Source organism: Cricetulus griseus, chromosome 2 (genome assembly GCF_003668045.3).
Source record: "Cricetulus griseus strain 17A/GY chromosome 2, alternate assembly CriGri-PICRH-1.0, whole genome shotgun sequence".
NCBI lineage: Eukaryota > Metazoa > Chordata > Mammalia > Rodentia > Cricetidae > Cricetulus > Cricetulus griseus.
This window is the reverse complement of record NC_048595.1, coordinates 162055303-162080033: the sequence shown is the minus strand read 5'-3', so window position 1 is coordinate 162080033 and position 24731 is coordinate 162055303. Positions and strand designations below refer to the sequence as shown.

General features: G+C 42.7%; 1 protein-coding gene across 3 annotated transcripts in view; it reads left to right on the top strand.

The window, feature by feature from the left end:
- Epg5 (ectopic P-granules autophagy protein 5 homolog) overlaps window positions 1–22858 on the top strand; it is an 84344-nt gene extending 61486 nt beyond the window's left edge. For 2 of the 3 annotated variants that reach the window (XM_035440045.1, XM_027397954.2), the window contains 15 exons: window positions 1838–2032; window positions 3280–3493; window positions 4015–4163; window positions 4993–5194; window positions 5717–5789; window positions 6512–6618; window positions 8071–8246; window positions 10102–10287; window positions 10783–10992; window positions 11732–11876; window positions 13123–13365; window positions 15676–15892; window positions 16500–16715; window positions 18370–18484; window positions 20853–22858. In XM_035440045.1, the coding sequence (XP_035295936.1) occupies window positions 1838–2032; window positions 3280–3493; window positions 4015–4163; window positions 4993–5194; window positions 5717–5789; window positions 6512–6618; window positions 8071–8246; window positions 10102–10287; window positions 10783–10992; window positions 11732–11876; window positions 13123–13365; window positions 15676–15892; window positions 16500–16715; window positions 18370–18484; window positions 20853–21035 (2631 nt within the window). In that variant the 3' untranslated portion in view covers window positions 21036–22858. The remainder of the gene's footprint in view (window positions 1–1837; window positions 2033–3279; window positions 3494–4014; window positions 4164–4992; window positions 5195–5716; window positions 5790–6511; window positions 6619–8070; window positions 8247–10101; window positions 10288–10782; window positions 10993–11731; window positions 11877–13122; window positions 13366–15675; window positions 15893–16499; window positions 16716–18369; window positions 18485–20852) is intronic. The other variant, XM_027397955.2, reaches the window with a different exon arrangement.
- The last annotated feature ends 1873 nt before the right edge of the window (window positions 22859–24731 follow it).

The following is a 24731-nucleotide window of genomic DNA, read 5'->3' as shown; positions in this document are numbered from 1 at the left end:
TTTGGTATAGAAATGTTGCTTCTTTTGCAAGAGAGGTTAAATTATTCACATCTGAAAGGCTAGGGAGACATCAGATTTTGGCATAGGTTGTTGGTATCACTAACAATAGCATTGCTGAAATTCCTTTAACATTTGCAAAATAAAGTTTCTAATTAATTTTTAAAGTTTGTCCTCACACTGACTCAGTATAGTTGATACCATTCCTGTCTTGAAAATGATCAGTCAGAGTGAATTCTAGTGGCATAACCTGTAATCTCAGTTACTTAGGATCCCAAGATCAAGAGCTGTCTATGCTGCAGAACAAGTTCAAGGCCAACCTGGGCAACTTAGCAGGATCTTGTCTCAAAAAGTTAAACAAACAAAAGGCAAAAAAGTAGAGCTCATAGCATGAGAGACCTTAAGTTCAATCCCCAATATTGCTATAAATTTTTTTTTAAAAAAGAAGCAACTGGCCTTTGAAAGGTAAAGCAACTTCCCTAAAGAATGCACCTGTGAGTGTTAGGTTCAGTGCTGCTCTCCCCAGCTGTGGCTGTGGTTTGTTTTAACAGTGCAAAAGCAAAGGATCCATGCAGGGGAGGAAGAGAGGCAGAGGGAACTGGGATTGACATGTAAAATAATCTTGTTTCAATTTAAATAAAAAATGGAGAGAAAAAAAATTAAAAAAAAACGTGATGACAAAAAAAATAAAGTTAATTGCATACAGTTGCTGGGGGGGGGGATTATAGCCATACTACTATTATCCCCAGGTGTTTAGAATCTTGAGGCCATTACTGTTTTTGTTGTTGTTGTTTTCTATACTGTATGGCACTTATTAACTTTATGATGAGAAGAAAAGCTCTTAGAAGAAACCAGATTATCAGCTGGTGACATAGCTCAGTGGTGGAGCACCTACCTGGCATAGACAAGGCCCTGAATTAAAACCCCAGAAAAACAACAACAATAAGCTCTTGTTTCTGGCTGGCATCCCCATTTATGGGTAGCCAAGCAATCAATTAAATTTGGATGCAAATATGTGGCTATGGTTGACATTTTCAAACAGGTGGGTTTCCTTTATGACACATCCACAAACCTGCTCTCTGCATTCAGAGTGCTTTCAAATTATGTGTCTGTTAATATGTTTATTGGCGGTGTGTGTGTGTGTGTGTGTCTGTGTCTGTCTGTCTGTCTGTCTGTCTGTCTGTGTGAGAGAGTGTATGTATGTATGTGTATGTATCTGTGTGTTTGTCTGTGAGAGAGTATGGGTGAGTGTGTGTATGTGTGTGTTGCTGAATATTTTTCTTTGTACATGTTTTGGGTTTTGTTTGATTGAAAGAGTTCTTTGGATGGTTACTAACCTAGTAGTTAGAGAGCAATGTAAGTATATTTTTCTAATTTTTTTTTTTACACTTTATGATTTTTTTATATGTCACTGAAGTTGAAATTTTAATGTATTCATACCCGTGAGCCTTGCTTATTATTTTTGTTGTGATCATCCTTAGAAAAGCCTTCCTGACCCTGAGACTGCTTAGGGAATCACTTAGACTCTTGTGCATTTTAGCCTTTGAACCACATTAATTAATCATTATTATCATCATTATTATTTGAGACAGGGTCTCACTGTGTAGCCCTGGCTGTCCTGGAACTCACTGTGGTGACCAGGCTGGTCTCAAACTCACAGAGTTCCACCTGCCTCTGCCTCCCTAGTGATAGGATTAAAGGTGCATGATTTTGGATATTTTCTGATTTTATATTTGCATTTACAAAAACTTACTTTACCTTAATTTAGTACCCTTGAAGACTGACTGTGTAAGAGAAGCAGAAGGGGAGTTGAGTGACAGTCCTCTTTTATTTTGCCCAGGTGTTTATCAGTGGCACTAAGTCAGAATGCAGAAAGGTGCTGCAGACCATCTTGAAAAACAGGCGTCTCTGCTCCCTGCTCTCTCCTTTCTTCACTCCCAATGCTGCGCCGGCTGAGTTCATCCAGCTCTATGAGAAAGTGGTGAAGTTTCTCAGTGAGGACAACAGTGACATGATTTTCATGCTGCTCACCAAGGTACTAATGATTCCACCTGCGAAAAATCAGAAATGACCATCGCTTCCCATGCCAAGAGGCCCTTTACACATTACATTATCTTCGGGTAGCCTGACTTTCTAGCCTCCCGTCTGTGGGCTGGGCATTGGCTGTGCTGTATAGACAGTCTTACTCCACAGTGGAAGTCTCCAAAGCACAGCACCCTGAGCTTTGCTTTTGCTTTGATATGCTTCCGAGACAGGTTTCTCTGTAGCTTTGGAGGCTGTCCTAGAACTTGCTCTGTAGACCAGGATGTCCTCCAACTCACAGAGATCCACCTGTCTCTTCCTCCAGAGTGCTGGGATTAAAGGCATGCACCACCACTGCCCAGCCCAAGCTTTCTTCAAAAACTTAGTACAGTCATGAGATATTCCTAAGAGGAGTTTAATAATCCTTGTAAATGTATCTTGAGTTTGTTCCTACATTGTTGATTTGTGAGTTATTGTAAATTGGACTCATATTTTGAATAAGCCTGGTTTGTCTTCATCTGCATAGAAGACTGTCAGAGGAAGGCAATGCCTTAACTGGTGGAGAATGTCAGCACCTGTGACATTATAAAACAAAGGGAGCCTGGCATTTTTTTGGGCAAAGAGACTGAGCCCAGTCTATAATATAGGTGAATATATTTTATGATATGGAATGTTGAAAGATTCCAGCAGTCTGAATTTTACAAACTTAGGTAGGTAACTAATGCCACTAAAAAATGGCTGTTAAATAAGCTCCATAAAGTGGCTGCTTGCTTCTGATACTAACAAATGAAGGACAGCTTTGAAACTCTGATGAGGCCTCAGAGAGGAAACTTATTATAAAAAAGCAGACATGTATGGCATTTTCAGAAATAGAACAGAATTGTAAACCAGTAGTGAATGGTTAGTCAGTGAGTTGTTTTTTTGTTTGTTTTTGTATTTTTGCGATGCTAGGTATCAAACCTAGGGCTGTGAACATTCAAGGTGAGTGTTCTGCTTCTGACCACATCCTTACCCAATCTCAAGTAAGATTTTATATTTCAAAAGAATGCTGTTGACCTGAGGACATGATAGAGATGGCAGTGGCATCATGGTGCCCATTGGTCACACTCACTCATGTGTTTGTGTGTACATTTCAGTGTCTGTGTTTGTGGACAGGTAACTTTAAGCTTGTCTTTGGATTTTAAATTTGCACAGACCTCTCTGCTTCATCTAATTATCTAATGTAAATAAAACTGCTTCTTGTTTCTGTTTCTTTTTTAGTTCGATGTTAAACAATGGTTAATGGCCACTAAACCTCCTCTGTCTGATCGCACCAGGCTTCTGGAGTCCATTCACTTGGCACTTACTGCCTGGGGCCTTGAACCAGATGAAGATATTTTGATGCCATTTAATCTTTTCTGTAAGCACTGGACTCACCTTCTACTCTACCAGTTCCCTGACCAGTACAATGACGTTCTCAGGCTGCTGGTACAAAGTAAGTGTCTTCATTTGGTTATGATTGATAAGATCTCAGTGAGTATTTGATAGCACATTTACCACTAAAAATGTTAAGATGAGACTAGAGAAATGGCTCAGCAGGGAAAGTCCTTGCCACCCAAGCCAATGACCAGAGTTAGGTTCCTAGACACCATGGTGAAAGGAGGGAACCAACTCCCCAAGATTATCCTCTAATCTCCACATTGTTTGCTGCGCTATGTGTGCATCTGCATTCACACTCATCTCACACACACACACACACACACACACACACACACACACACACACACGCATACACGCTAATAAAATTTCTCAGTCACAGTGTCTTCTGTGGAGCTCACTCCCATCCCAGTTAGTCACTTATTCTTGTCTCTTTCCTTTAGTCTCCTAATACCACGCATCCCTACAAATCTGGATTGTCATCATCATCACTGATTGTAAAGTACACATGTTCTGTGATTCAGGTTGAAAAAGTGGTTTGGGGAACACACAGACCTTCTGTCTCTGTCCTTTCTGTAGGCTCTGCAGAGCAGCTGCTGAGTCCTGAGTGCTGGAAAGCCACTTTGAGAGCCCTGGGATGCTGTACCCCAAGCAGCCAGCAGGGGGCAGCTTCTGCGGACAACGCTGTGCTTCATAGTGCCTCAGATGCTCTCTTGTCAGACAAGCAGGTGTGTAGCTTTTGGTCTCTGACAGCTTTGCATATTTTTTTCCATTTCCCTTGCTGTGCATTGTCAAACAATTGGAGCACATTTAAAAGCTGGGTTTGTGTGTGTGTGTGTGTGTGTGTGTGTGTGTGTACATGTGCGTTTCTGTAAGATTTCCATGTCTTTCTTTGACTTTTGCTTTCTCTGCCTCCTTTGCCTGAACTGCTTTTCTCTTATGCTCCTGAATGTAGTCCCATCCCTATGAGACACAACGGAAGCCAGCATCCCTCTATATAAACCTCCCTCCCACCTAAGTACATCTGATTTATTCCTCAGACTGCTCCATGGGTCTCCATGGTATGGCCCACAGAGCCTCCACCTTTATCTGTGGTGGTTTCGCATAAGAACCTAGCTGAAGGTCAGTGTGGTGTCACCCACCTGCAGTTGTAGCATTCAGGAGCCTCAAGCTAAAGTACTTTGAGTTTGAGACCATTTTGGCCTATATGAGACCTTATCACCAAAAACAAGCAAACAAAAAACAACTTCAAAAATAAGGCAAAAGGGACAATGTGTTTGATATAAAGATTCCATTGCATTAAAGTTTTAAACCTAATTTTTTTCTGTCTTATTGTAGTTCTTCCAAAAATCTGTATTCCCATCACAAACTTTCATAGCACTGTTTTATAAATAAAGAAAGGGCTTGAAGGCATGGCTCAGTGGTGGACTGTGTTCCTAGTATTCATGAGGCCCCTAGGTTTTATCTCCAGCAACTGAAAAGACGAAGGGGACTGGGGAAGATGCTGCCCCAAAGTAGACGTTCAGTGAGCAGTGCTTGGTTGGTCATCTCTTCTAGGTAATGGAGACCATCCATTGGCTTTCTGACTTCTTTTATAAGCTTCGACTGTCCAAGATGGACTTCAAAAGCTTTGGATTATTCTCAAAATGGAGCCCTTACATGGGTGATGTGAAGACATTTTTGGAATACCTTGTGAAAAGGCTGATTGACTTAGAAATCGCCTCCTTGACCCAAGACTCAACTGCCAGCAGCAAAGAAGGTATGTGCTTTTAGTGTGGTGGGAGCTAAGGGCTGTGCTTTCCATAGAAGAAATTCAAGTAGACACATGAAGATCCATCTCAAATGTCAAGACGGAATAGAAAAATGTGGTACAGGTGTGAGCCTGTATAATCATCATATCTATATGATTTCACAGCAGATATAGGATGTTTGCTGTAGCTTGTTTATGCCCCTCCTTGGTGGTAGTATGGTACAAAGAGGTGTATTTCTCTGTCCAACTCCTTCTTTCTGTCATTTTCCAAGGTTAGGACAATGTTCAGAATATGAAGCTTATATCTTAGAAAAATGTACATTATATATATTACCTATCTCATTGTGTTATAATAAAAATTAAACTCAATTCATTGTAGCAAATGAAAAGGGAAGCCTGCATAGTTATACTAACCATACTATTTCTGTGTCAGCAAAGACTTATACAGTGAGGAACAGTAGATTTCGTAGGAAATGTAGCCAATGGCTAGAGTGAGATCCTTCACTGTTTCTAACAATTGTGCTGTTTCAGTATTAAGGTCCCTGCACTCACAGATTGTCCAGCTTTTTAAGCCCTGGATCCTGGTTTTAGAAGACAGTGAAAGGTAAATAGTATTTCATATACTCAGAATTTCTTGGAATTTATTTACTTAATGATATTTAGTACAGGTCATGATGATTTCACAGATTTAATATTTAATCTGGTAACATTTAAATTGATAAAATACAAAAGCCAAGACATTTTTTGTTCATATAATTATTCATCTGCGTGGTCAGTGATGTTATCTTGATACTAATTTTGGAACAAAGTGAACCACTAATTTCTAATTTTCCACAATAAGAAAGTTGAATTTTTTGCATACTTAAGAAAAAATGTTTTCTTTTTCATAAAGTATGTCTATAAATATGGGCCTCAGCATTTTCTACTAAGTCAGCTATTTTTAGAATTAACTTGTAGATCAGATTATTGGGTTGGGAATGCCCCATTAATCATGTAACTCAGAAGTTAAATGAAAACATTGTTTCATGAGCATTTAGACTATGTGACAACATAGAGTCATACAAGTGCTATGAATTGTTCTATGGGTAGCTTTTCTGTGAAAGTATGCAAATAAACTAGACGAACCTAAATGCTGGCATAAGGAGAAGAAGGCAAAATCAGTGTTAATGGTTGATGTTACATGCTGACATTTGCTTTCAGGAGCTCCCAGCTCTGAAGTGCTGAGTGTGCTTCAGGCTACAGTGGCAGTTTTCTGACTGGCCAGTCCTAGATGCAACTCTGTCATGTGTGCTTTCCTTTCTAAGCATGTGTTTCTTTCCTGTGAAGTAGCCAACAGCGACATTACCCCTGGCTAGAGAGTGATGCTGTGGTGGCCTCCAGCATCGTGCAGCTCTTCACTGACTGCATCAGCTCCCTGCACAGGAGTTTTAAAGGTAGGGAGGTGTCATGTGATGCCTGGTTGAGCCTTCCCTTTGGCCTCTCCATCTTCCTTTCCTTGAGCTTTCCTCTTCACTTTAACTGGAAGACAAAGAAGCTGACAGGAGAATGGCTGCTGGGATGGTTACTTATGGAATGTCTTATGAGGCTGCTCTGAGTTGTGTAGTTACAGCCCGTTTAGTATTGCCTACTCTAGGCTCCTGAGGAGCTTTCTTGCTGTTTTCCATAACATCAGAGCTAATTTATATCCCAACTCCAGTAAGATATACGAGTTTCTCTTTCCTTGCGTTCTTCCACTTACCTTCCATGATTTTATTCTTTGTGTATGTGTGTGTGCCCACATGTTCACACCTTCATGTAGATATGTGGAGATCTGTGTTGAGTTATTTGCCTGTCATTCTCCACCTTACATTTTATTTCATGACAGGGTCTGTTACTGAACCTCTCTGTTTTGGTTTGACTGGCTGGCTAGCAAGCTCCACAGACCTGCCTGGGGCTGCAGGCACACACTGCCCACACCTGCTATTTATGTGGCTGCTGTGCATTTCAATTCAGGCCCTCATGCTTGCACTTTACTTACTGAGCCATCCTCTCAGCTCTCCCATCTTTTTAATAAAAGGAATCCTAGGAACGAGAGTGATGGCTCAGCAGTTAACACTGGTGGCTTTTCCAGAGGACCGGGGTTCAATCTCCAGCACTCCCATGATGGCTCACAACCATCTGTTGAGTCTAGTTCCAAGGGATCCAACACCCTCTTCTGACTTTTGTGGCTACTACATGCATGTGGTTCATAGACACACTTGCTGGCAAAACATCCATCTACATAAAATAAAAAAATAAATTAAAAAGCCAGTGTAAAGTGATACTTTGTCATGATTTTCATTTTTCTCTACGTGTGTGTGTGTGTGTGTGTGTGTGTGTGTGTGTGTGTGTGTGTGTGAGATTTATGATGTGGTGGTTAGAGGACAGCTTGTGGAAATTGGTTCTCTCCTTCCTTCATGTGAGTTCCAGGAATCAGCCTCTGGTTGTCAGGCTTGGCAGCAAGCCCTTTTAGCTATTTAGCTATCTGTCTTCTGCCCTCACTGGTTTATTTTGCATTTCTGTGGTATTTAATAGTGCTGAACATTTTTTTGTGTACTTGCTGATCATTTTTATTTTACTTTGTATTTTTTGAGAAATGTTGGAATAGTTTCTTTTGAAGAATTATTTCAAACTGCTAAATGAAGAAACAAGTGCTAATGGAGTGAGATTGGATATGTGAGAGGGCAGCAGGCTGTAGATATGTATTTGGGTTAAAACGCCATTTAGAAGTTTTGAAGAAAAGAGCTAATGCCCTTGAGAAGACTTTTAAGTTCAAGTTTGTGTTTTATGTTAGCATTTCTTTTTCTTTCCTATCCTTTTTTAAAGAAACCAAGTGAATTGAACTGTATTTTCTTTTAAAATTCTAGACAAGCTATTGCCAGGTGACGAAGGAGCCCTGCGGTTGCACCTGCTGCATTACTGTGAGGCATGCACAGCACCCAAGATGCCAGAGTGCATCCTCTACACTTTTCATAGCGCATACCAGAAGCTTGAGTGGAAGGACCTGCACCCTGACCAGAGGCTCATGGAGGCCTTCTTCAAGGTTCGGCCTTTGTTGGTGTCTCCTTCCCAGTGTGTGTATATCCTCTGTCACTCTCTGGTACATACTGTGGAAGGCAGCAGCCTGTGGGAGTCATGCATTGATGGGTGATTTGAACACATCCATTAAGGCAGTTTTAAGACCCAGAGAAAGACTGACTCTAATATGTTGGTCATCCTCTAGTTTTAGGAATAAAGTTGTATGGTTCCCTAGCTTACTGAGTCTTGCTCAGTCCTGCCTAGTGTTTATTTTTATAAACATTGTTATAATACCGTATAATATTGTTAGAACTACTTGTGAATGTTGTGCAAAAGCAAAATGTGAATTAGTACTCAACCCCAAGTTGATTTCAGCAGTTATGCAACTGAATAGTTAGATTGTAAGAGATAAAAATCTTTGTAACAACCAGTGACACATCATGATCATAGAAAGACCTGGAGTAATCTTAAGGAAGGGCCAAGAAATGTGCGTGTGAACCTTTGCAACAGAACCGTGGTTACATGAGCCCCAGGGCGACTTCCGCAGCAGCCAAGGTTGATGTGCTCTCTGTTGTCAGAACTTCAGTGATCTTGGCATGGCTTTTTATGATTGTTTCAGTTCATTAGTCATCAGTTCATTTGTGTTTTCTCCTAACTTAATGCCATTTAAGTGCTTTAATTGATACAGATCTATAATTATTTATGATGCTTACTAAGACACAAATATTATTTACAATGATTAGTAAAATGTACTAGGGCCTTCTGGTGTCTTTTTGGTGAAGCCCTACCCAGTACTGCTCTTGGCAACCCTACTTTTAGTTGAGCTTCAAGGAAGTTGATCCTGTTTAGTAGTTGAGGCACAGGTCCTGAGTAGATACTTAATCACTATTATGGATTTATAAGAGAATATTGGCTTAATGACTTGTAAGGCAGCCTTTTCAGTGAGAGGGATGCCATATGAGACTAATTAAGCTGTGGAGTAGTCTGTCAAGGAACGATAGAGAGTCTGTCTCTGGGAATTCTAAGGATTAGATAGCCTTGACCTGGCCAGAAGCTGAGAATCTTTTAAATTGAAGATTGATGGAAAGTCCTCTAAGGACAGATTATGAAAGCGTGAAGAATTGTGTTCCAAGAGGGAGCAGATGCAAGTCACCACCAAATTCCAGTTTCATCATTATTTTATAAGTAGTGTAGAGCTTTTAATATTAATCTTTAAAAGAACAATTTATATTATCTGAAGTTATTATGATAAACAAATTAGAAACATTGAACTAGGAGATAAAATAAAACTTTCAGATTGATTATGTGCTTTATAGTGCACTCCCAAGCAAACCTCTGAATAGAATTTAAGCATTAGCTTTTAAAGACCAGTCATATGGAGACATTTATATCCAGCATTACACTGGATGTTCATATTACTATTATATATCTTAGTGCGGTAGTTCTCCAAGTGTGTTTTCAGCAATATCATTATGAACTGATCAGAAGGGAACTTGCACATCCCTGCTCCCAACACATCCCAGGGAAGCCAGCAGCTCTTGGTTGTGACAGCAGTTGTTCTGATACACAGGGAATTTTCAAAACTACTGACTAGTAGAGTTTTCCTCCTGTTCCAGCTCACCCGAGGTCCCAACGCTCCTGCAGCTCCAGGGGCTCAGTGACAGGGATCTTCCAACTGCTTGTGGTCAGGGAAGGACACTCTTCTCTTTAGAATTATTAGAGTAGACAATGAAGTACCAGTAAGGCAAGCTCAAGAATGCACATTTATACTGGACCTGTAAGGCCAGATCATCAATGAATATTGACAGTCTGGGGGAAAGTGATCTTTTAAAAACATGTATAATGTATGTGATATAATATACTGTTTTCGTTCACTCCAGGTGGAACGTGGAAGCCCCAAGAGCTGTTTCTTGTTCCTAGGGTCTGTACTCTGCAGAGTCAACTGGGTTAGTGTGCTGTCCGATGCCTGGAATCCCAGTCCCCTTCCTGAAACCCAGAGTATGGTTGTCTGTCTCCTGTTCATGATGATTTTACTGGCCAAGGAAGCTCAGCTAGTCGATCAAACAGTAAGTTTGGGGAGTCTGTAATCAGCTTTGTCTTCTTAGTACATTGTTTTCTCCTGATAATGTTTTTGGATATTTCTCTCACACATCAGTAGATGTAGATGTAGTAGATGTAGTAGATGCAGGTGGAGTAGATGCAGGTGGAGTAGATGTAGGTGGAGTAGATGTAGCTGCTTCGGCTACATGCTTACTTTCCTGGACAGCCCTTAGTCAAGTTCTAAATAATACAGAGAACTCTGTGACTTAGAATAATTTGCCTTGTTAATTCTTAGTTCAGTGTGCTTCTTGAAGTCCATGTTGCTTTGTACATCCAAGTCCATCTGAATTCTTGTAGATCTTAATGTACTTTTGCTGTGACTTCACTTGATGCTAACCTGAGTGTGTACGTCCTTGGTTCCTTAACTTTTCTCTTCTTACCATAAGCTGTTTTCCCAGAAATAACTAGAGATGTACATTTCTGGGGAAATAAATGTAAGGCAACCTGTCTTCCATTTGTAGGATTCACCTTTACTAAGTCTTCTTGGACAGACAAGCTCACTCTCATGGCATCTTGTGGACCTTGTGTCATACCAGAGCGTGCTGGGTTATTTCAGCAGTCATTACCCACCGTCCGTCATGCTGGCCAAAGACAGTTCCGCTGAACACATTGTGAAGCTCTTAAAAGTGTCTGCGGGACTTTCTGTTCCTGCTGATGGCCAGAAGCATCGTGTAAGTTGGGAGAGTAGTTCAAAAGTTGGCTTGTTTTTTAGGGCCAGAAGTCAAACATGTGCTAGTAAGGCTAGCCATGAATCTCCTGACTTGTTCTGCAGAGAAAGCTGGGGTGTGTGCCACTGTGTGCTCTTGGCCTCCTGGATCCTTTGAGTTGACTTTTCTCATTTACTTGCAATGACTTGGGTTGACTGAAGACTAGAGGGGTTGAAGATAGCAGTGGGCTGGCTTTAAAATCAGAATGTCTTAGTCCACAGAGTGGCAGGGAGGGTGATGAGTATAACCTGGAGGTTTCAGTTAAATTAAATGTGAACATTTTGGGGGAAGTTTTTGACAGGCAAATCAAAGATGACATCATCTAAGAGAATGATGTCAGTTACCCACCTGGTAAGTGACCAGTGGAAGCCACATAGTCATTTGGTTAAAGGCATTGTTAGTGTAATTTTATGGCATCTGGGCATTCTAGTCTCTAGGCCATCACTGTTTTACATAGCTGCAGACACATCTCCTGGGCCATCTAGATGAGGTCTTCTGTGGCTTCCCAATCTGTGTCCTCTTCATTCTGCCAAGTGGTCAGTGCTGTTGCTGTGCTCCCAGGAGTATTCAGCTAACATTCCTTGCTCAATTCATTTGACTGATGGATCTCTCTCTCTCTCTCTCTCTCTCTCTCTCTCTCTCTCTCTCTCTCTCTCTCTCTCTCTCTCTCTTTCTGTGTGTGTCTCTGTCTCTCTCTCATCAGGACATAGTTCCAAAGTGTCAAGCTTTCACTCGTCAGATGGTTCAGTTTCTCAGTACCCTGGAACAAAGTGGAAAAGTCACCTTCTCAGTCCTGGAGCAGGAGATAGCTAAGCTCTTAGATGATGTCATCGCCTTTAACCCACCTGGTAAGTGACCAGTGGAAGCCACATAGTCATGCAGGCAGTGAATCCCTTCTGTGTGCGTTGGGCTTTGTGAGCTGAGAAAGATGGTCAAGACCACGATTCCTGATCCAGACAGCCAGGGCTCTGAACAGCAGGAGCAGCCCTGGAGGGCAGGCAGCAATATTATAGTTTGAGGAGAGGTTGACCCTGGCAGGGGTGAATGTGAAGTAACCTGGACTGGGGTTCAAGCTGGATAAGACATTAAGTGATAGGTGACAGGGGATCTGGGGGAAGCAGTGTTTGTTGGAGGTCGGCTCTTAAGTAGAAGTTCAGTGTCGCCTGCTGGCTTGTCAAGACATTTATATGGAGAGTTTTGTCACTAGCAGATAAGTGGAGCATTGTCTTTCTTATTATTTGGTGACTCCATTTATATAACAGCTATCTTGAAGTTCTTAATCTTATGCTTCAGCTAAATTGCATTTCTTAGGACCTGTTGCTATAGAGTTTAGCTTCTGGAGGATGACTCTTGTCTTTTCTGTTCATGTTTGTGTTTTGGGGATCTAGGCATCGAACTTAAGTCATTTGACATCTTTATTGGTGTGGCTATCTGTTCTGCTCTTTGTTGGGTGGGTGTTCCATTGTTTGGTTACTATTGGCCACTCTGGATTCTAGCCAGGGGGTCCCCGGTAGGGAGTATTTGTGTGGATTGGTGGGCATCACCCAAGAATAGTGATGGACTAGAAGAAAAGGCTAAGGGGAAGCAGGAAAGAGCTGGAGGGACCAGGGTCTGCACCAAGAGGTAGAATCCCCAGGAAATGGAGGTGAGGTGGGAGGAGGGGGCTCCTATTGACAACCTCAGCAGGACTAAGTAAGTCTGGAGAGACAGCGGTGAGGGACACGAAGGATAATAAAGATAGCTTACCTGAGTCCCAGTCCAGTGTAACCACTGGGGGTCCCTCGTAGTGAGAGTGATTCTGCAGGTTGGCAGGTGTCACAAAGGAATGGAGATGGGCTGGAAGGAAAGGCTGAGAGGAGCTGTGGGAATTAAGGTGTTACTCTATGCTTTATTCAGGGAACTTGAAAAAGTTCCTCATTTCCTGTTCATAAAATCCAGTCATCATCAGACCCTTTCTACTGGTCCCTGGACCAGACACTGGGAGAGTGAAGACCCTGGAGAGCAGCTAAGATACCAGCAGATAAGGACTATTGTTAGGACCACTTTCCTGTCCCTGTTCTAGTGGTGTGAGTGTGTGTCTGTCTCTGCCTTTAGACATGGACAGCCAGGCCCGCCACATGGCCCTCAGCAGCCTCTTCACAGAAGTCCTAATGATGATGAACAATGCAACTATTCCAACGGCAGAATTCCTTGGTGGTAGTATTCGGACCTGGATTGGCCAAAAGGTACACGGATTGGTGGTCCTGCCTCTTTTAACAGCAGCTTGCCAAAGCCTGGCATCGGTCCGCCACATGGCAGAAACCACAGAAGCCTGCATTGCTGCCTACTTCAAGGAAGGTAAGAGGACACCATCTTCTGTTCTCATCATAGTGTCCTTTTCCAGGAAGGGGAAAGAAAGCCTGTCATCAGGGAGCAACTTCACTCTTCCCAAAGTGGCAGCATTATACTGTCCTAATTCCTTCTGCCAGGAATTCTCTCATTCTCTCTCACACATAGACACACACACATACACACACCATACACACACACACACACACACACACACACACACACACACACACACACACACACACACACACACACACACTATATACATACATACATACATATGATAGAAATAAATTTTTTTCCGTAAAGAGCTAGTCAGTGTCAGAATGTGTGGCCTATGTCTTTTGTTTCAGTCATATGTTTTAAGAGAAAAAATTTTAAGAGTAAAATTATAATTTGTTTTTTACATTGTTTTAGAGTGTCAGACCAACCATGTTATGATAGCAAAGTCAGATTTCAAAACAAATGCTGTCAACCAGAACTTATATGGTAATGATGGTAATTTCTTCTTTTCTTACCACTTTTGGTGAAAGGAATTTTCATAGAGATCTTTTTATTTATTAAGATTTATTTATTTTTATTTTCTATGTATGAGTGTTTTGCTTGTATGTCTTTATGTATAGTACATCTGTGTCTTGTGCCACATAAGCCAGAAGAGGGCATTGGATCACTTGGAGCTGGAATTACAGATGGTTGTGAGCTGCTATATGTGTGCGGGGAATTGAATCCAGGTCCTCGGGAAGAGCAGTCAGTGCTCTCAACTGCTGAACCATCTCTCTAGCCCTCTTGTCCTATTTTTAAAACTATTCTATAAGGATCACTTTTTCCTGTTCTTCATCCTTTTATTGTTCTTATTCACTCCCACTAAACTCTGGAGACAATAATTAAGAATCGCTCAGAATAGCCTTTCTCAACTCTGATACTTGGATATGAAATATTGCTGTAGATAGAAAGAAAGGAAGAATACCAGAGTGAGGTTCCAGGATGTGCCCATAACCTGCCATCTGCCCTACCTACTGTGGAGGTGCTTGATACATCACCAAGGACCTACCTTCACTCCTCCCAAAGGGTGGAGAACCTTCAGGATAACACTCATGATTCAAATTTTTTGTTACTAATGTCAACATGGCTTCCACCAGAATACGAACTGTACTTCAGTGAGTAAAAATGCTTATGAGAGATTGGATTTACTTTCTTAGAAAAGGCTGTGTTGATTAAAGTTAAAACTCTTTGGTACCCTGTAGATACTAATGTTCATCATATAACCAGAAAGGTAGTTTAGAGAGACACAGTCCTGAGTTTCAATTTTTCTTTCTTTCTTTCTTTCTTTCTTTCTTTCTTTCTTTCTTTTTTTTTTTTTTTTTTTTTTTTTTTTTTTTTTGGTTTCTTGAGACAGAGTTTCTCTGTGTAGCTTTGGAGCCTATCCTGGCACTCGCTCTGGAGACCAGACTGGCCTCAAACTCACAGAGATCTTCCTGCCTCTGCCTCCCGAGTGCTGGGATTAAAGGTGTGCGCCACCAACGCCTGGCAGTTCCAAATTTTTGTGAATCCTTTCTGGTCAGGTAGTGTCTCGGGGAGGCTTTCTAGTCTAAGCATCAGGGCATCTCTCCCTTTCCTGGCCTCTAGTCCTGCTCTGAGAGGTGATGTCTTACATGAGGCTAAAGTGAAAACAATCATTAGGATTCTGTCTTCCTTTTTTTTCAGAATATCTTTATTATCTTGGGACTTTCACGTCATGTACCCCAATAATACTTACTTCCCAGTCCTCCCAGATTTGCCCCCACCCTTGTGATGTCCTCTCCAAAAAAGAATAATAATAATTTAAATAACCCACAAGTCTAATTTGTGTTGCCATATCCTCACTGGAACATGTTCAAACACCCAGTAGCCAGCCCCTTAAAGAAAACTGAGTGCTTCTCCTCCCGAACCCCTGCCAGAGGCCATCAGTTATGAAGAGCTACACTTCAGCATCCTTATCATAATTTCTAAGAGTTTCTTAGGCTGTTACTTTTTGGGGGTGGGGTGAGGTGGGGGTATAGATTGTCACGGAAGCCTTCTATGTCCCTCTTTCTCAACTGTGAGTCTACTCACTTCAAAAGTAGCTTCCTTGATTTTTACAGTCAGTGGGAGCATGGATCATGGATTTCCACATGGTTTCTGGTGACCATGGACCATAGGCATCCACATGGTTTCTGGTATCAACATGTGCCTCAGACCTCAGCGTGGTCTTTGGTGGCTGCATAGACTGTGGACATCAACACAGCTCATTCTATGGACATGAATATATATTGATATTTCCTCTTGGTATTCTTTTCTTAGGCTCTCTCAATCAAAATTTAGGGTGGGGTCCCATTCTGGTGTCCCTTCAAGTTCCCGAGCTCACCATCCAAGAGTTTCTGCAGGAGTGTTTAGCCCTCGGCAGTTGCTTGACTCTCTATGTCTACCTGCTCCAGTGTTTAAACAGTGAGCAGACTCTGAGGAACGAGATGAAGGTGCTTCTCATCCTAAACAAGTGGCTGGAACAGGTGTACCCAAGGTATGCTTGCCCACTGGCTGCTCCCAGCTTGTATGTGCTTCCCATGGGACTCACAGTTTACGTAAGTGTTTATTCAGGAGCCCAGAACCCAGAGATGCGTAAGAGTCAAGCAGGCTTTCAGGGGGCAGTAGTATGTGCTAGGGAGACTCTTAGCTGCTGAGATAACTTTGTATCTCCTCACACAAGTATTTGAGGTACCAGTCTTCAGCTTTCTTCTAAGTAGATGTTCAAGCGACAGAGGACAGGTAGACCAGTGTCTGGCATGCAGATGTTCAGTAAATGGTAGCTGTTACATTTTGCTAACACATTAGCCTTGGTTTTATTTCCTTTAATTTCTTAAATTTTGTTTTCATTTATTTATTTGTGTGTGTGTGTGTGTGTGTGTGTGTGTGTGTGTGTGTGTGTGTGTGTACTTGTACTTGTGGGTTCCTGGGGATCAAACTCAGGGTGTAGGCAAGCACTCCACCCACTGAGCCATCTTACTGGCCCTGATGTGTGATTGTAGAGTATTACATTTCTCCCTCCTGTAAACGCAAATGTGAGTCTCTATTAATTGTGAGTGGGGAGGTACTTACACTTCCTTTCCTCCGCTCCTCTCCTCCTCCAGCTCCGCGCAGGAAGAAGCAAAGCTGTTTTTGTGGTGGCATCAAATCCTGCAGCTGTCCCTGGTCCAGATGGAGCAGAATGACTCGGTCCTGACGGAGTCAATCATCCGGATCCTGCTCATGCTGCAGAGCCGGCAGAGCCTCATGGCCGAGGAGAGGCTCAGCTCCGGGATTCTCGGCGCTATTGGGTTGGGCCGGAAATCGCCCTTGTCCAACAGGTGAGGAAGCCTCTTCACTGCTCTTCTCAGTGGGCTCCTGATAGAGGTGTGATGTTGGAGTAGGTTTTTGGCTTAGGGTGTATAGGTTTTCTAGAAAGATGAAGGCAAAAGATCAGAGACTGTTTACATCTTCATATTCTAAACAGCATGTTTATGTTTTCTTATTTTAATACAACTTTGTTTCAAAGGTCAAATTATACCTTTAGTTCATGCTGATTTCATTTTGGGCCAGTGACAATGAATTGAAATATCTCAGTCTTTTGTTTTATTGTGGTCACTTGGTCCCTGTTTGTGAGTTTGGGGGAATCAGAACCTGTGAGGGACCCAGTGTAGAACAGCAAGTAAGAAGTGATGAAAGACAAATCTGGGTTTGTGGCTTAAAGTCCTAAGGCAGGAAAGAGTATGCCAGTGGACCTCCATTGTGAGTCAAGGCACTTTCTTCCTTATGGTTTCTTCCCTCTCTCCTTCCCTTCCTTCCCTTCCTTCTCACCACCCTCCCTCCCTCATGCTCAGCTCCCCTTTCTAATCTACACCCCAGCTACATCATGTCTTTCTTTCCAAATCCTTGTCATTATTGAAAAGATGCTATGCTGGCATGCATTGTGTGGTAAACATGGGGATATCTCATTCCAGACCAGATAACAAACACCACATTTGTTTATGGTAGAATGTGACAGACACAATTTTAGCTTTACTTAAATTTCTTTGCATATCTCTTGCTTGAATCAAGTGCTTTTCTTTTTTAGTTATGATAAAATATATATAACTTAATTTCCTATAGTAACCACCTTACTATGTATAATTCAGTGACATCCACAATGTTGTAGCCATCACTAGCTCTGTATATTTTCATCCCCCCACAAGGAAGCCAAATAGTCACCAGTCACTTCATTTCCTTCTTCTCATCATCACTGACAGCTGTGAGTTGACTTCATATTTAAACTCTTCCTAGGACATTTCCAAAACTGGAATTGTACATTTTATGGCCTTCAGTATCTGGAAATGCTTTCCAGAATTCATCTGTGATGTAGCATGTGCCAGCAGTTCTTGTGCATTTTTATTTATTTGTGTTTTGTGGTGCTGAGGACTGAACTGAGGTGTGCTCGACAAGTATACTACAGCTAAGCTGCATCCCTTATTCCTCTGTATGGCTGAGGGGCACACACATGAGTGTGGATCTGCCACCTTTCATGTGTCCATTTAGAATCTGATGGACATTTGGGTTGCTTCAATCTTTGTTGCTGTTGCAACTAGTGCTGCTGTGAACATTCGTGCATAAATTTTTGCTCATATCTGTCTTCATTTCTCTTGAGTACATACCCAGGAGTGGGATTTCTGGGTGACTTGGCAACTCTGTTTTCCTTATTAAGGCAGTGCAGATTGCTTTCTGTAGTATGCCCATGGTCTACAATGTCTGACTGTCCCAGCTGTCCTATGTCTTTACCAATACTTTCATTCTTGAATCTGGATGGGCACACACTGTTTGGGTAACCATGGAAGGAAAAATTAAGTAGGGTTTCCCTGAAGAGGTTAACTACAGAAAGGACCTGAAAATGGAGTTCTATTGTCTTCTTTTAAAATAGGAAATAGGGTTTGTATTTTAAAATGTTCACTTTAATTGTCACTCACTTCTGACCTATTGTTAACACCCAAGGTTCCGTGTGATTGCCCGAGGCATGGCTGCCTTCCTGTTGGTTCAGGTGCCTGCAGAAGACCAGGTTCGTCTGAAGCCTAGCTCTGAATTACATCTGACTCCAAAAGCTCAGCAGGTCAGTAGCAGCAGCCTTAAGTTGGAGGTTTCCTGGTGTACATGTCAGAAGGCTGTCGCAGTTCTAACTTGGACCCTCCGGGCCTGAGGTTCCACAGTAACCCAGAGCCGGTTCCCTTGGCAGGCTTGTCTCAGACTAGAGCAATGAAGAGGCAAGGCCAGGGCAAGCTGGTCTAGGGTTGAATTTGGTGTGATAAGTGTGCTTCCTGCTACCAGGGCTGGCACTGCACAGAAAATGGCTTACTTGACATGGGTGACAGTTGGCTGAGTTGTCCCTTGGAACCAAAGCTGTGGTTCCTGTTCCATGAGGCTTAAGAGTGACCAGGCTGCAGGCACCAGCTGTAGGCTGGTGTTTGAATAACCAACAAAATGGTAGGTATTAGAAGTTACAGTATATATGGAACAGGTGGATGGGTACATGTCCATGGGTTGGTTCCTATAACTTGGGTATAGAGCTATCTCCTTGAAATATTGAAATAGTTGTTGCCATCCTTGAGTGCTTGCTCATGCCAGGCTTTTTTAATGTTAGTGAGTTAACAAGTTATTCATTTCACCCTCATAATAACCCTGTAGCATAGAGTGGTGATCTTGTAGATGAGGAAATGTGAGAGAGAGAGAGAGAGAGAGAGAGAGAGAGAGAGAGAGAGAGAGAGAGAGAGAGAGAGTAATTTGTCCCAGTTCATACAGTAGTAGGTATTGAGGCTAGGGTTCACATGGCTGGTCTATCTCCAGACTGCTTCCCATTTTCCACTCTGCAGGATATCTGTATGTGGCAAATGCTCAAGGCATGTCAGGATTAGAAGACAGGTGTGGTGGTGTGCACCTTTAATCCCAGCACTGGGAGACAGAGACAGGAACCTCTCTGTGAATTCAAGGCCAGCCTGGTTTCCATTGTGAATTCCAGGACAGCCAGGGCTACATAAAAAGACCCTGTCTCAACAAACAAGCAAACAGAGCAAGAATCATTTAGTGCAACTGGTAGATTTTTCATGGGGATCAGGATCTCAGGATATAAGACATTAGGTACTAGTCACCCACTGCTGGAGTCCCAAACGTCTCCACGAAGCCTCACAGATGTGCAGATGAGCCTGTGTGAGCAGATTGGGAATTGGTAAGATTTATTTTATGGTGTATTTGAGGAGTCCTCAACTCTCCTATGACCCTAGGACCTGGAACATCAGGATTCTGCTGTAGTTGTGGCCATAGGTCATGTGGGCCCCTAGTCTATTAGACTTGAAATGCTGCTTCCTGATATGTCCTTGTATCCTTGCTATCTATTAGGGTTTTCAGATTTCAAATGAATAATCTTGGGCCAGCTCTTACAGTAGATCATTTAGGGGCTAAATTATAACACACACACACACACACACACACACACACACACACACACACACACACACACACACACACATCTATCTGCTTATGGCTTGCTTAGTAATTTATTACTAAGCTTCTAGATTATTTACTTTACTAAAGAAAATCTCCCTCTTTGTATTTTGAACCAAGCAAATCCATGTTTTAATGTATATTTTTAATACCAAGTGTTTCCAAAACTGGGGAGAGGAAGTAGTGCACTCCATGTCTGGTAGGTGTTCCAGGGCTAGGGGGACATGTCTTCAGAATCCCAGAGGTGACTGAGTTTGGGCACTTGGAAACACAGCTGTTCTCTTGAGATCATTGTTTAGAATTTTTGTTTTCTCCATGTACTGTCTCTCTTTCCTCTCCTCCAGTGAAGAAAGAAAAAAATGAAATTACAGAGCTAGAAAAAAATTTTTTTTCTGTTGAAGAGGGTTATGGGGACATGTGTTTCCCTCAGGTCTGCTCTGCCTGTCTTATGGAGGAACTTGACCTGTGCGCCTTGTCAGCTGAGTTGGCCACTTTCTCATGTGCTCCCAGCGGCACTCAGCAGCTACTGTGTTTAGGGTTTCCCTCACTCCATTTCCTGGCATGGTCTGTAACCTAAGAAGAAACCCAACAGCCAGGTGGGTTTCTTCCCTGGTGAGATGCAGCTGGTGCCTGTGGGTTTCTTTTGGGCTTTGAGAAAAGAGGGGATTGGCATCTGGTAGGGGACAGCGCATTGATGGGACCCAGGAGAACGGGGACAAGGTAGGCAGGGAAATGGCTGTGTCAGGTTAGAAAGGACAGTAACTCTAGCCTGGCTGCTGCAGTCTCTTGCAAGGAGAGGCTGGGAGATGGCAGCACTCAAGAGAGGCATACATGCAGCCTCCTCTAGTCTCTTCGGTTATGTCCCCCAAAACCTGCCTTCCAGACTGGTGCCTTCCCTCTAGGATTCAGGGGAACTAGATCATGATGGCACTCAGGAAGTATGCAATCATGGAATAACTTCTCTTGTCACTCGTGTCTTTTAGGTGCTGACTGCTCTTGAATCCATGACCCTCAGTAAGCAGTATGTGGAGTACCAGGATCAAATACTGCAAGCTGTCCAGTTCATAAAGCATCCTGGCCATTGCCTTCAGAATGGGAAAAGCTTGCTGGCTCTTCTTGTCAACTGTCTCTATCCAGAAGTGCATTATTTGGACAACATACGATAGTGATGCTGAAGCCCTTGAAGCCCTGTTGCTCTTGTGTTTACACTAACTTTGCTGTTGCACATGTACCTTTGTTCAGTTTTACTGCAGAGCTGTGAGGAACTCAGCTGAGGTGCAAGTTGAGAGGCATTAGATAGTTCTGGCTGTATGGCTATCTCTTATTGTCCAGAGACTTGTTAGTTTTTGTGTTCTTCCACAAGTGAAACTCAGTTCCTCTGAGTACAGAGCCACTCACATTTGGGAAATGAATGTGCCAGTCAACTCCCTAAGAACTATGGATAGAGCTTTTGATATGTCTGCACTTCTGTCTTCCTGCTTTATTTAAATGTCAAGACTCCTATGCCAGATCTGACCACTTTGGGAGTCATGAAGAGCCATCTTTTGGACTCCATTTGTATTTTTCACATTCTTCCAATGTTAAAAAAAAAAAATCAACTTGGGAAATTTCTGTATTTCTTAAATGTGAGGAAGTACACCAGCTTAGAGGTATTATGTTGTTTCTCTTAGAGTGGTTATGGTACCCTGAATCGAATCAGGAACAGTGGTGCACGCCTGTAATCTCAGCACTCTGGGGGCTGAAGCAGGAGGATCACAAGGGTGAAGTCGTGTTGGGTGCATAGCAAGTGTCTGGACAAGCAAAGCAAATCAATTAAAATGAGTCATACTGAAGACATGCCATGTAACCCTGACCACAGTGGACATCTTTTCAACTGCATGTTCTCTGGAAGTGTGCCTTTCAGAACCGATGTGGCACCCAGTGCACTGACAGCTGCTGTGCACAGGTGTGTAGTGGGCACACAACAACAGTGATGCTGCAACCGGCGAGCACTGTGTTCCCTTGGGGCTCCTCATTCACGTCATTTTATTGGCTCTGTCTGTGTGGAAGTTCCCAACTCTTGATATGTGCCAGAGCTCTCTGCAGGCCCACTCTCAAGGGACACTGGGGGTCTTTGTTTGTTTTCTCTTGGGTAAGTTTGGGTGAAACTCATGGACATGTTGAACACATAGCCAGGGAGAAGAGGCCAGGTCAGGGCAATTTCAGAAATCTGGCTTTTTGCAAGTAGCTCTGTGCCTTCTGTCACTGCTGACAGTCCGCATTGCCAAAACCTGTCTGACACATTGCTTTGTTCTTATGACATCTCTTGCTCATGTCACTTCATGCAGGAGTTAGAAATTTGACTTCTATCATATTAATTCTCAAAAATGGCCCCAAACCAATTTTGTTTGTTCAGTTTAAAATATATCTTTGTTCTTATGGGTCATGGCTCAGAAATATCTATAAAAATCTCTGGATGGCCACCAAGCGCCTTGAGTAAGGATGGGAATAGCCTGTTAGTGGGCTGCTTTCCCTTCGTTGGACGCTTGCAGGAACTCTTACTGGAAGAATAACTCTGCCTAGTTGACATGCCTTGGAACACTGATAAAGATCATCCCTATTCAGTGGCACAAAGTGTCATTGTATAGGGATATGTCTCAGCCTTCTTTGTTTTTGCTTCTCTCTGTCTCCCAAATCAGTCATCTTCACTCTGAGTAGAAGAAAACTTCAGAAGCTGCAGACAGTTAAACAAGCAGTAGTGATTCTGTGACCAGGAAATACTGTGCTTGTGTGATTTTTCTGAGGAGAACGAAGTTACCAGTATCCGAGAATGTGAAATGTTAGAGTGTACATTTTAGAGAATCAATTAATTTTGGAAGTTTATAATATTTGTAAATTTTGTCTGTAAAATGTATAAACAATAAAATCAACTTTTGATTATAATTGGTGAATCTGAATTGAAGGCTAATGTAGATTTTTTATGCCTGATTAAATATGTTTGGCTTTGTAACTGGTCAGTACAAGTGTTGCTTTTTCATCGTTGCTTAACATCTGAAAGCTATTTGCCTCAGATTCTATGAGAAGCACTAGGTTAAGTGCTTTAAAAATATTAAATAATGCAGAACAAAGAAAGCTGCCTGCAGACAGGCTGGCTTGCTGCCTGAAGGATGAACCAGGCTTTCCTAGGACAATGGTTAGCTTTCAGAGTGCAAAGCCATGGTACCAGAGACAGCAATGAGCACTTGACTTCCTTCTCAACACACAAAACCAAGGCTTGAGCAGTGCGGAAGGTGGACCATAACAGGCTTAGAGCCTACTGCATCATGACATCTAGTGCTTTCCAGGAACAGAAGGGAGGTTTTGGTCTCCATGGAAGTGCCTCTGCCTCTCCAGTCATCGCTCCCCTCCTCAGAGTGCACATGTGGGGCAGAGATGTTGCTTTGACCCTCCATCTCCTTGCTCGTGAAGGCAGAGGCCGTACCTGCAGAGAGGTCCTGTGGCTGTCAGTACAGTGTGATCGTGGCTGTGACACATGTATTTGTGGCTGTACACATTTCTAAAGTTCTTACACACTTGACCTTGCCTCTAAACATGACTGGTGTCTTGTTGATTAAGCATCCATCTCTCCTGGATAGTGCCCAAGTCTTTTGGTTCTTAGGTGTCAGATGTGAAGTGTACACACTCCACTAACGCCAACCAGTCTAGGCTCTGGTGTGCCTAAGCTTTGTCTGAATCAAAGTGCTGATACTGGTTTTCATTTATTCAAAAAAATTCCTTCTGAAGTGGAAGCCAATGTCTAGAATCATGGATAGAATGAGGGCACATTAAATACTTCAATCTCTTAAGTGGAGACCCTCAACTTCTCTACCTGGCCAGCGTCTTGGAGCTCACAGCTAGCCCAGCCTCAGCTATGCCAGGGCTCTCTCTGGTTCTGCTTGTCTTGAGCCAGAACTGTTCCTGGTGTCCTTGCCTGTTGATTGTGGATCTGCCTGGAACAACCAGGCAGGACCTGTTCTCTTTCTCTAAGTATACCTTGAGACATTTCCACTTGTCACATCTCTAAACTCTTCTGCCCCTACTACCCCTTAGTCCTCTCTAGGTTACACGCCCAGAATTCTTCGTATTCTTCAAACATGATACCCAATAAAACTGCTTTGGGGCAAAGTGCCCAAATCAGTGCACACTGCTGTCTGTGCCAAGGATTAGCAGCATTTCAGCCAGCATTCGCAGGTGCAGAGAGACAACACACCTTTGCCTTTCTTGTATTTGGTGCTTTTTCCACCTTATCCTAGTCCCTGCTCCAGAGTTGTCACACTCCTTTAGGCCAGGCAGTGCAAATCCCTCTAATACCTACTTGGGCAGTATCAGCTCCCATTGTGTTCTGTGGTTGGCATGTTAACATAGCACTGAGTTAAATGGCAGACCCCTTTAAGTAACAGTCAGTGCCCAATGATCAGGCTCTTTGAACTTCATCCTGTAGTACATCCTGAACACCATCCCTGTTCTTTAGTTTGAGCTAACTTCACAGCTTACTTTGAGGTAGTAGCTGAACATGGTAGGTGAGGCGCTTGACTTAGAGCTGGGCCCTGAACAGATTCCTCAGCTCCACCAGGACACTCCCGCTTTAGAGCACACAAGGGGTCATGTGACCAGGGACAGGCCCCATGCTTTTTTAGTGTCCTTCATTCTGCACAGGTCCCTCATTCTCATTCCTCTTGAGAATAACTTGAAAAAAATTGGTGCTACTCCTGTTTCAGTACTGAAAGTGGTAAGGAATGCTGGTTCTAACCTATTTTTAGTGTATCATGTAATACCACTGAGCACTGAGGATACTTCTTTCAGTGGTTTAAGACCATCTCTATTGGAGGTCAGTACTGACAGTC